The sequence below is a fragment of the Lepidochelys kempii genome, chromosome 5, assembly GCF_965140285.1.
Source record: "Lepidochelys kempii isolate rLepKem1 chromosome 5, rLepKem1.hap1, whole genome shotgun sequence".
NCBI classification, from domain to species: domain Eukaryota; kingdom Metazoa; phylum Chordata; order Testudines; family Cheloniidae; genus Lepidochelys; species Lepidochelys kempii.
Window position 1 is genome coordinate 22,450,480 of NC_136384.1, and position 12,969 is coordinate 22,463,448.

The 12,969-nt window shown below is 37.2% G+C and overlaps 1 protein-coding gene across 2 annotated transcripts in view; it reads right to left on the reverse strand.

Moving 5' to 3' along the window:
• Positions 1–1,348: 1,348 nt before the first annotated feature.
• Positions 1,349–12,969, reverse strand: part of LMAN1 (lectin, mannose binding 1) — a 35,954-nt gene continuing 24,333 nt past the window's right edge. The window contains exons 11-13 of one of the 2 annotated variants that reach the window (XM_073343654.2): positions 6,551–6,704; positions 4,822–4,943; positions 1,349–4,305 (exon numbers count right to left, since the gene is read on the reverse strand). In XM_073343654.2, the coding sequence (XP_073199755.1) occupies positions 4,269–4,305; positions 4,822–4,943; positions 6,551–6,704 (313 nt within the window). In that variant the 3' untranslated portion in view covers positions 1,349–4,268. Of the gene's footprint in view, positions 4,306–4,821; positions 4,944–6,550; positions 6,705–7,846; positions 8,581–12,969 lie in introns of those variants that run through there. The other variant, XM_073343656.2, reaches the window with a different exon arrangement.

A 12,969-nucleotide genomic window follows, 5' to 3' on the forward strand; every position in this document is an offset into this window, starting at 1 on the left:
GTTAACGTGATGATGTTTCTGATCAATTAGAGAACATACTTGTTTAAAGTTGTGCAGTGCTCCCTTATAATGTTGTTTGGCAGCCGCCTGCTTTGTACACTGCTTGCAGGAAGAGCAGCCCATTGGAGCTAGCTGGTGGGGGCTTGGAACCAGGGTGGACCAGTAGCCCCTCTATCAGCTCCCTGCTTTCCTAATTCCCTGTGTCGCGGCCACACAGCAGGCTATCAATTGCCAGCAGTTCAGGTGTCCCTCCTCTCACTGCCTTGTGCTGCTCCTGTCCTCTGCCTTGGAGCTGCTGCCGAGAGCCTCCTGCTTGCTGCGCAGGGGGTGGGAAGAGGGGTGCTGATGTCGGGGTGTCCCTCTCCCCCCGCTCCTGACCCCATCTCCACAATGCAGAGGGGTGGGGACAGGACAGGGCTCAGGATGGAGGGAGCTTGCTGGCAGCAGCTGCTGTCTCAACTTGTTGAATCTACTTAAGAAGGCAGTGTACTTAGAGTGGTGTCAGCCTACTTAAAGAGGCAAAGCAACTCTCTCTCTCACACACACACACAGGCCTGGTCTACGGGGCGGGGGGAGGACAAGAGACGAGGAGGGAAGTTAAGTCGGTTTAAGTTAAGCAACTTCAGCTACAAAAATAGCATAGCTTAAGTCGACGTACTTAGAGCTACTTACTGCGGTGTCTTCACTGTGGTAGGTTGACTGCTGCTGCTCCCCTGTCGACTCTGCCTATGCTTCTTGCTCCAGTGGAGTACTGGAGTTGACGGGAGAGTGCTTGGTGTTCGATTTATCGTGTCTTCACTAGACGCGATAAATCGACCCCCGCTGGATTGATCACTTTGGAGGTAAGTGTAGACATGCACACACACCCTCCCACCCCTGGCACTTTGGAAAGTGGAGAGTGGTGCACTCCAGTGGGATAGCGTGGGCTCATCCGCGTGGGTTCAGTTTCCGCAGGGAAGTTTGCAGCCACTGCCATGCCTCTATTATGTCTCCTTCCTCCATTCCTGCTGCTTTGTAGAGTTTGAGGTTACATTAACGATGTGTTAACCCTTGAGGACTCAGCCGAGTGCTAGTTCATCGTTTAGCAGCAAGGCATTCCCTGGGAAATATCCCACCCTCTGACTCCACCACCTCAACCAAGCTTCACAATCATCATTGCTGTGTACAGAATTAAATTATTTGTTTAAAACTTACACACACACACACACAGTCTTGTGCGTCAAAAAAAATTCCCTGGAACCTCTCCCATTTACATTAATTCTTATGGGGAAATTGGATTCACTTATCATTTTGCTTAAAATAGCATTTTTCAGGAACATAACTACAACGTTAAGTGAGGAGTTACTGTACCAAATTCAGAGGGAAAAAGTTTACTAAAATATGAATCTTTATTCAAATAAGGTTATGTTCTTCACTTCCAAAACAGATGGACAACCTTTTCAGTGTTACAGTAATTGATACATCAATACAAGTCAAAGTCTCTCAAACAGGAAACAGTCAATTTAAATAACAGTGATTTTCCATTTTGCTTAAAGGGCTCAGATGACTAATTACTGTACTTGTCACCAATGTGTTGAGATTCTCTCTCCATTTCAAAATTTAGTTTTATGTGCCATTTATTCTGCTATGCTCAATTTTAAGACTCAGACGAGGCTAATTTGCCCCTCAAACTTAAAATTAGACTCCTTTTTTTTTATCTCTCTAAGACTCAACTGTTATTTGAAAAAAGCAAGTGTGTTTGTACACAACATTGCAACACTTAGTGGCACTAATGAAACAGTATTTTAGCTAACAAGATAGTCTGATGAAAAAGCCACAATTCAAAGTCATGGTAGGAACGAGAGTAAAGTCAAGTAGTTACCAAGATGTTTTATAGTTTCCACCCCTCCAGCAAGTAGCAAGGATAGCCTATGAATTATTGTTTCATTGCTAGAATTAGGTACAATCACCTTTTGAAAATTACACATTTTGGGCCTTCTGTTTCCACAGAAGTCAATGGCAAACTGCTACTGTTTCCCATGGGATCAGGTCCACCCGCAGCATAAATGCATTTTAATTTAACATGATAGTGTAGACATAATTTTAGACAGTGAGCTAATTCTGAAACAAGTTGCCTCCAGTGTTTTCCTCTTCCCAACACAAGATACAATACCACTGGTTGCTTCAACATTTTAATTTTCAAATTGAATAAGTCATAGTTGGAGAGATTCACAAAATGGAGAAACAAGAATGTATTAATTGGAAGATCTCTTTAAGAGCTGTACATCATTTTACCAAATTTATTCTGGAAAGTATATCTCATATGGTCCTACTCTTTCAGCAGAACATACTAACTATTTACCTATCATGAAAGTGGGGTTTTTTGTTTGTTTGACCACGTTCCAGTGCCAGAGGTGAGAGAAATAATACTGTGCATTGTTGGAAAGATAATGAACTACAATACAACAATCTGATAAAACACTGGCATTTTCTTCATTAATTTATTTTAGTCCAAGGCACCTGTAAATACTTACTGGGGTGAGAGAAGAGAGCAAATTAATTACTGCCTTGTGTTACTATAGGCTATAACAAGGGTTCTGCCATTGCCTTGTCTTTATCTATCTAGATCAGTTTGGGGCAGTAGTTTCTCCTATCCATACAGTAAATAAAGCCTCCCCATAATTTAAGTAAATTTATTAAACTATACCATTTATAGTGTATCACATATTTTAGCTATACAAATAGGTATGGAAAGGATCTAACCACACTTTATTGGTAGAGCACAGACACCCACATTTATAGGATAGTTTAATTTAAGTAACAAAAATATATTGCATAGATTTATTATTTTTCCAAATTCTCAGGCACAATACTAACAAACAGTTTTTCATGACACTGAACTTGACAGCATGTGTTGCCTCCTCCAAAGGAGTCAAAGTTGCATACATTAAGTTCTAGACAATTTCTGCACATATCAAGTCCAACACATTCTGTCATAAAAACTGAACAGTTGCAATGTCCAGTTTTCATCATGTGCCTTGCAGAAACTTAGAAATACTTTTAACTCTGTAGGAGAGCTACTCAAGAACAGATTACTATGGATATGTAAACAAAGTAGAGTGAATCCTTTTCTTATTACTAATTTGAGCATCTGTTCCATTTTGTCCCTGAAGCAAGTGTTCACATGATAAACAGTATTGAACAATCTTCAAATCCATCAGACTGAACACTTAGTTAACGTACACAATACTGGTTCAGTAAGAGTTGCTGGAGTAACAACAGCAAAACACATCTGAGGCAACGGCTCGTGAGGAAGTAGGAAACGTGTACGCAAAACTCCTAGCTTTCAACACTTACTATGTAAAATATTAAGCAGTCTCTCCACTGTGATATTTCGATTAGAGTCATGAAACCACTTATAAAAATAAAGGCATTTGTCAGTCTAAATATGCCCTTATCTCAGTTGGAGTTTAAGAAATATCAGCAATATTATCTCTTTGTCAGAGAGGTTCCATTCATCACTTTATAAAATTACGGTCAGTCATGAAACTACTATAACCCTAACAATCCCCACACAACTGCTTAAAAGGACCTCTACTCTATTAGAAGGTATTGTTTTCTCCCATTGTCTCCAAAGAGACAAGCCTTTGTTTGCTTGTTCTGCATAGAGAGCCTTTGTTCTATGCTTCAGCAGCTACTGGTCAGACTGTTATTAAAAGCCTTTGTCTTTCAGGGTCCACACATTACCAAGTTATTTCTACAGACTCTTGTGAAATTTAGATCTACAAGCCACTAAATCATTACCAAACTGAAATCCAAATGAAAAATAAAAGATTTATAACAATGCTTTTCCCCCCAAATTAGAGGAATGCAATTTTTTATTTAAAAGAAATCTCGTATGTCAGGATGCTTAAATATATTTTTCTGCACAAATCATTGGACGTGAAATACTCAGCAATAGCAACTGGACCTCTATACCCCAATTCTCTACCTTGGAAACTTATTATAAAACAATAGGAGTATCATGGTCAAGTCCAAGTATCTACCAGAAACATTTAAAAAAAAAAAAAGTAAGGTCCACAGTTTTCCTTTGTACTTTCTCCATTTCTCCAAGGGCTGTTTTTAACCACAGTATTAATGTTTTAAACAAGAACTTATTTTGTTTAACAAAAATTCAATAATTTACAATATTGAAGCATTTTCAACACTAGAATTTCCCTCATTTACAGACTTATGTAATATTCTGTGCATACATACTGCAGGCATATACACACAAAAGGAACAGATCATCAAAAGAACTTTTTGGCTGCTGCTTCTTGCTGACTCCTAAAAAAAAAAAAGGGCAGAAGATAATGCACGAAGAACTTAGTACATCTCATTACGTGAGAAGGCTACTCATTGTTTTTCCAATAAAGCTTCAATTACATCGCAAGCATGGCACCATCAGGGACATCAGATTGGTTAACAGAACATTCAACCCAAAATTTAGGTTTTATAAAAAACAACCCCCCTCCCCAAAAAAACCCATATTTTAGAAAACCAAGCCCAGTGCATAAAAAAAGTGTTAGTGTATTTTGAGAAAGTTTAATTGAAATAGTTAAAAAGATTGCTCTGCCATGTTTGAGTTTAACAATGTAGCACTGTGCTAAGGGATATATACAACAAAAAGAGGAAAGCTGAATATGCTATTTTAATTTGTCAGCCTGGACAAATAAATAGTTTGTGCCAATATATAATAAAAAATTTTTAAAAATCTAACTTAATACAAGTTTATTTTGAAAAAAATGAATATGGTCACTTTAACTGTACTCAAAACTATCAATCTTTTAAAGAGTAACTTACCTGTACATGATATAACCGATGAACAACACTGTTTGAACTGCTACAAAAATGAAGAAGTGAGTTGTAGACAGGCATGATGGAAACGGTGGTAATTCTGGACACTTTGGTTTCTCATTTGATGGCTAGAAAGCAAAAATTTGTTAAGATAATGCAGAAAGATGCCAATTGAATTTTTAAGACTGCTATTTTAAAAAACAACATTTTCAAAAGAAAGTTGCACGTACAGGTTTATAGAAAGAACAGGGGAAGTGAAGGAGTATGTGGGTAGGAGACTCAAGATGTAACTGTGTTTTTATTTTTGTGTACGAGAGCTGACAGACTGAAGTTACTTGGAGGCTGGGAGTGTGAGGATACATTTTTAGTTAAGCACCCCAGACATAATAATTTCTTGCAGGACTCATAAGCCATTTGAGCGCAACAGTGGTGAAGGGGCCTTGAATTATCTAATCTGGACACAGAGTAGCAGCCATGTTAGTCTGTATCCGCAAAAAGAAAAGGAGGACTTGTGGCACCTTAGAGACTAACAGATTTATTTGAGCATATCTGGACTGTAGTTGGGAAGCTCTGAATGCCTGAGCTATATACAAAATACTCTCCATGTTAAAGCACACCAGCATGCTTGGACTTTCCTCGCAGCAATAGGGGCAGCTGCGAAGTCTGCAGATGATGTTATTACTGAAGCACATGCTGAAGCCAGTTACTTATGGTTTTAGAAATTGGTGAAAAGAAAAATAATGTGCCATTGTTAGGGGAACACATCAGGTTGTGGGACAAAAGGTACCGACCTTTTCTTTCAGTTTTTCGGAAATTCCAAGAGTTTTTGCTTTGTAAATACAGAAGTTAAATATGGCATAGCCAAAAAATATTTGAGATGCATTTACTCAGAATGCATCTCAGGCCTGTTACCAAAGACAGGACCTGTCTATTATGGATGGAGCTCTGCTAAATACATTAGATGGACAAATAGGAAATTATTTGAATCAACGTTCCCAGTTTACAAAGAAAACATTGCATCACTAAACAAAAACAAAAAAACCCAAAAAACACACACCACCAGGACTGAGTGATTCCAAAGGTTACAAGTTTCAGGCTACTATATAGGTAAATATTCAAACAGCCATACTAAAGCAACTAATATGCAGTATTTCACAGCAATTCCCACACAGCTTCTTACAGCTGGGTTTTTAAACTATTGCAGCTCTTGCTTTGCAAGTATGATAAAAATAGTGTATGTGCCCCCATGCACTGACAGGTACCTTTATAATAAAACGGTTTTTCTAATTATTAAGCATTAGCTATAACAATTACTGTAGGTCCTCTTCACGCAATTAGGAAAAAAAATTAGCGTATTCTGAGGAATTACCTTCTAATTGGTCACAACATTTATTTTTGATCAGATTCTGAACAATGTTTGTATTTGAGTGTGCAATTAGCACAACAGCAGACACGGAGAACTCTGCATGCTCAAATGGGCAGTTGTGCATTTAACTGGCCATTATATTAAATCAAGAATTGCATGCACATTATAAATGTGATTTCAAGTTAAGGCAGTTAAAAACCTCATGCCTTTTATGCCTCTTATCAAAACACTGATCATGCAGTTAAGGCAAAACAGTTTCAGTAGAGCAGCTTAATGAAAGATTAATTGATCAGTAAATTACATGCTGGCTTTTCCCAACATTTCAGTAACAGCCATATGCTGAATTTCTGCAGCCAGTACGCAAATTACCATATTTCGCTGTACTAAATGCTCAATGTCCCTCTTTACTATATGAAGATGCTCTTTGATGTCATTGAAGTGCTGAGTTGTTTCATAGAGTCCTCCTGCAGAGCCAGGGTGCTGAACTCCACTGACCAACCTCAGAGTGTCACCCATGGAATTTCTGAAAACAAAAAGACTGGTCTCATTTCCTGAAAAATTCCCTTTTGCATACATGCTATAGTTATAACCTATTAAGATTAGTTTCAATTTAACATCTTACAAACAAAGGTAGGGCACTTTTTTTTTTTATAGCTTCCATGAATATCTATGAAGAAGCACTTACTTTTTCAAAATACCGATTTTAAAACTTGCATTCAGCAGAAGAATCTCAATTTTGTAGAGTGCAACATGTCCCAAAGCTATTGTAAAAGCAAAATCAGCTCTATGATGAATATTCTTTCGCTAAGCATCTGCTTTGGCTTATTTTTTTTGATGAAGTCTCAAACAAAATGTTCTGAATCTGTGGATCTGACCAAAGCTTTAGGATAAACATGGTATAATGCTATCTTTTAAGGAAACTAAAAGCTGTTCCAAAAAAAATAATGCAGTCATGTAAGAAATAAAGAAGAGGCTTTAGGGATAAGAAAAGATTTAGGGCCATCCATGTTCCATGATTACCTTTTACATGAGAAACTCATTTCCCCATATACACTGCTGTAATACTTAATGTGTTCACATGAATTCATTTTGTTGTTACAATAAATCAAATTAAATCCACAAAAAGTTGAAACTCCATAACTAATATAAACTAATCAATGAGGAAAACATGCATGCTCCTCTATCAATATGTTCATGTAATTTTTCCCTATTGTGATGCTTCTTTTCAGTTGCAAAGAGGATTAAAGTCTACAGCTAAAACATTTACCATGTGAATGTTAATCCCTTCATTATTAACAGAATAATCAAAATTTGTATCTTGGATTTAATTTACTTTAAACTTTACATTTTGTTCAGACAAGACAGCTTGACAACTAACTTCATCCAATGGTCTGTGACTCAACTTCCAACTAAAAACTCAAGTCATTTGGCTTGGATGTTTACCATTGTTGTACTGCAGTTACCAACGTGTATAATTCCACACACTACAAAGACAAACCATTTTTATACATTCTTTAAAATTCAAAATAGAATTACGTTTATTGTAAGAGCTACAGAGGTGAAAGCAAAGATCAAGTTTCGCTGATAGTGTTTGATCATCTATAAACGTAATGGTTAATTTAAGTAATTTTAAATTAATAGTTATAATACAAATTAATGAACTTTAAACACCGCCTAACCTTTGCATTAATTATCAGTCACATTGTTAAACTAAGCATCTGAATTTCAAGATCGGTCTTTTTATTTTTGGAATTCTGTAAGGGGAAAAAAATGTGAAAAGTATAAGTATCCAAAAGGTAACAGGACAATGCACCATACATATCTACAAGCACTACACCACAAATATACTATTTATCACTGCAGATTCTGTGAGTGGCTTTGGTTGTAGTAGTATTTGTATTGTTAAACCACAGCTCACTAGAGGTTTCTCCCTCCATTGTGATTGCAGTGAAGTGAATTTAGATCATTTGGTGGGGAGGATTCTTAACTTGATCAGTACTGTATATCCTGCGCTAACACTCATCTCAGTTTTACCCCAGACATAACCAGTATTGAGTTAATAAGAAGCACTCAAGTTATTTAATTACTAACCATACTGGTATAATATTTAGATATGACTAGGCTAAAAATCTATTTGTTTCTTTCAGTTACTAATATAGAAATACTCTTCTTTTCACGAGCAGACAATTAGATTTTCATCTATTTCTTGAATTTGGTTACTATCCCTAGTTTCTTTATGAGGCTCAGGGGGAAAAAAAAAAAAAAACAACAACATGCTAGATTTTTATTCATTATTAGGTACATTTCTCCTCGGTACAGCTTTTCAAGAATTCTACTTTTCTTCTCCACCAGTCTTCTTAAATGACAAAACTCAGGAATCCCCTTTTCATTTCAGGTTTCTCACAAAAAGACAAGAAAATAATTTAACATAAGAAGTGTCTCTCTCCACAGTACTCTGTTTAAAAGCTATTAAAGAAAAAGTGAGTTTTAAGAACACAGTTACAGTCTGCTGCTCTTCCTGGTTAAATCTCAAATTTAGAATGGGTAATTCCAGGAGATTTACTTCACAATAAGCAAAATATTGTCAGTCATAAGTTACTGCAGGACTTTTGGTATTTACCAAAAATAAGTTCCTATTCTGAACACAATTCAAAATGTAACAGGAGAAAGAGGGGTTTACCTTCTGAAGTCATTTTCCTTTTGCCAGCCACTGCTAACAACACTAGTCAAAATGGCCATACAAACAGCTCTCAGTCTTTCTGTATTTTTCCTCTTCAACAGTCAGAAATACAACTAGGCTTGGCAGAATTCATTTATTTTTAAGCATTTTTATTTTAATCTATTTAAGTTTTCACAGTTGAGGGAAATTATGGTGATCAGGCAAAAGGGGTGACAATTTAATGACAGCAGATATTGAGATTTGAACAGTTAAAGCTTTATAGCTATTAAAACACAAATTGTCATCATCACCTGTCAAAATATACAAATATGCTTAAATCAAGTTCTCAAGCAGCATTTCTCACTTAGCCTATATGTAAATTTCAATCATTGATGGAAATATTTTTTCACCAGTTTGTGTGTATGGTAAAATTGTCGTTTAAAGACATTTACCTATAAAAATCTAATCTTTCCAAGACTAAATAAACATTGAATGTGACAAATTATACACATGCTAAAAAAGATTAGTGAACTTTTCATCCAATGTTTTTTTCCCCACACAGTTTTCTTTTTATCATCACTGTATCTGAAGTCAATTTGTGAAAGCGGGCCTTTGTTTGAATTACTTTTACAACTCTTTTTCTGGAACAGACGGCATATATTTGAGAAATTTTGCTTGTAATCTAAGCCATGCAAGCTATACTCAACAGCTATAGTGACCTCCACCTAATAAACACTTGTTATAATGAAATCTGTACCAATACAGTACATTGGTTTTTGTAATAATTTCTGTCCATTATATATGGAATGACTTTATGGCAGCAGGTGTTCTAACTCTCTAAATCAACTGACTTCTAGCACTAAGAATACAGGATGGGGTTAGATTAAAAAAAAGACAAAATTAACTATGATCCATTTTTGTTATTAAAAGAAAATATTAAGTTCTCTAAATAAATGTGGGCCATGTCAAATTTAAATTATGTTGCTCCTACAAAGACAACATGCCATTTGTTGCTATTGTCTACACTGGCAAGGATTCTTCTGTAATCAGATGATTAAGAAATCTACAAATCTTGACATGAAAATTACTTTGACAATAAGTCCTTTTCCTCCAGGGATGACCAATAAAGCAACAGTGGGCTGTTCATTTTTGTTATTTCCTTATCTATAACATAAGACATTACTTTAATCTAAGCAGAAAATATTAAGATGTTACGCAAATGCATACCTAATAAATAGTCACTGAAAGGGCAGACTACAATGTTAACAAGAAAATCTAATTTACTTGCTTGGCATAAGGATTGGTCAAGAATATTAAAATAAAAGCTTTCCTGGAAGAACAAGAGTGAAAATGGAAGTACTCTAATCTTCGTTCTACAAAAAAACCTGACCTACTTAGATGAATTACAAGATGTTTCTCTTGAACTATTAATACTATAAAATACAATTGTTTATAATTATAGCATAAAATTGCCTGCAAAAATTTTACAAAAAATTATTAATTTAACTTGTGAATACAAAGTTAAAGGAATTAAATTATACAATTGTGAAACATCTTGAATACAATGTATAAACATGCCTTTCAGAAAATTCCCAATATTAAAATCTATTAGTTTTATTAATACTTAAGCTACAAGCCACTACCAAAGAACAAAGTTTACAAAAGGTTCAAATAAGAGTACATGTGTGCCAATATACAACTGGGAGCAAAGATTTTTAAACATGCATTATTTGGGTCCCTCTCAATCTCGCCTGGTGAAGTGTTCCACTCTTTATAAATAGTCACTGGAGTAGGGATTTGAACCTGGGTCCCTCACATCCGAGGTAAGTGCCCTAACAGGCTACAGAGTAATTCTTACTCTCTTTTCCTGGCCAAGAGACAACTGTAATTCACGGTAGAAATTCACTGTCACTCATGACATTGAACAGTCACTGGACCAGAGAAAGACAGAATGACTATAGCACAGGAGTTAGGGCACTGACCTAGGATGTGGGAGACTTAAGTTCAAGTCCCTACCCCAAATGAGCTTTTTTATAAAAAGTAGATCATCTTCAACAGAACAGACTGAGAAAGATCCATATCAGAATATCCCATAGCCCAATGGCTAGGACAACACCCCCACCCCCCAGTGTGGGAGACCCAGTTTTAAATCCCTTCTCCACATCAGGCAGAGGTGGAGAAATAGAACCTCGGCCTCCCAAATCCCAGGGGAGTACCTTACCCACTGGGATAAAGGTTATAAAGAAGGCAATTGTCCTCCTCTGCCATTTTCTGACATTTAGTTTTGAAATTTTTATGGTTTTTTTGGTTCAGTCGAAACTATTGGTCAAACTCAATACAAATAGTTTTGAGTCTACCAAAACTGTATTTTTCAGCAAATAAACTATTTGCTGAAATATTTTTGCCCTGCTCTACCTCTAATGTCATTAATTGTGCTACACAAAAGACATTTTGGTGTATTAATTGATAGATCCATTCTTTTCAATGACTTGCCACATTCATTTCTAAAATGATAAATATCTGAACAGGTTAAATGAATACAAACATATATACATGCTGAAATGCACGATGCATCTATTTTGAAGTGCAGTTTCTGAAAGGCAAATGTTTTTCTGACTGCGAGATTGTTAAATGTTTCTCCCGCCAAAATCCAGGAGATTGTAAGAAACACATTAATACCATGACATAACATGAAGAACTCAGGAAATCTCAAGTTACAGTTAACATTTCTGTATTTAATGTGCAGCTTGGCATCAGATATTGTATGAGAGAGCACTATGATTAGAGGTAATTACGGTTGATATTTTCCTAACTTTTTGCATTATAAACACAGTACAAGGTTTATTTTTCTTGTATAGGATTTCTTTGCTCTTTAGGCCAGAATTTTCAGAAGGGCCCAGTGCACAGAACTGGAGCCAGGTTTTCAAGAGTTAAGATACATTTTTCCAAAAGTGCTCAACACCCAGGAGCTCTGACTCACAAGAGGTTCTGGACTATTTTGAAAATCCAGCCCCAATTGAGAGCGCTCAGTCTGTGTTCCCTCTAACGTACACGCCTGCGCGGCTGCACAGGAGCCCATCGACTGCACACCTGATGAGGAGAGCCATGCAGCCACAGGGGCCTGGAGAGGAGAGAGGGGTGGGGGGAGTAGAGGGGGAGTTTAGGGTGCCTCTCCCGTGGCCCCAGAGCTGCTGCGGCAGGGAGAGGCGCCTCTCCCACGGCCCTGGTCCAGGGACTGCTGCAGCAGGGAGCAGGAGCAAACCTCTCTCCCTGCTGCAGCCCCAGAGCCCATATCCCAAACCCCTCATTCCCAGCCCCAGCCCAGAGCCCCCTCTGACACGCCGAACCTCTCGGTCCCACCCCTGCCACACATCACCTCCTTTTGGTGCACATAAAATCCATTCCACGCATGGATGGAGAAAATCAGAGGGAACGTTGCGCTCAGTACTTTTTCAAGTCTGGTCCTTGAACTCTCATTCCAGTGAAGTCAATGGGAAACTGACTTAAGCAGGAGCAGGACTGGGCCCGGGCCCTCAGTGGGATACTAAATATTTGTTTTTAAATATAGAGGTTTGGGGAGTGTCCAAACACAAAGGACAATGATACAAGACTTACAGAGATTTGAGTAGTCTGTGAGACTAATAATGCAAATAACTAAAAAAATTTTCTGTGGGATGCAAACGCAAAGACAGACTACAGATCAAGGTGGAGCCGTTTAGATATCATAACAACCAGGAAAGGGATCATCTCAACTACTCATTGTGGTAAGGAGTTATGCTTCTTCACTTCATCTAAAAACGTGTTTTTCTTCTCTCTCTCTCTCACACATACACACACACCCCCCCAGAAGTAATTCAAGCAGAGTTGCTTCACTCAAAACAAGTGATCAAATGAAGTTATATGGCAAAAAAGAGCATGAAGTTAGAATCATAGAATATCAGGGTTGGAAGGTACCTCAGGAGGTCATCTAGTCTGACCCCCTGCTCAAAGCAGGACCAATCCCCAACTAATAAAGTTAGTAGGTATAACATACAGCTAGATATCTTTAAGCAAGAGGAATGGTAAAGCAGAGCAATAAAGGTTAGATACACTTAGAGAGAGAGGTCCAACTGATCTAATCATAATAATT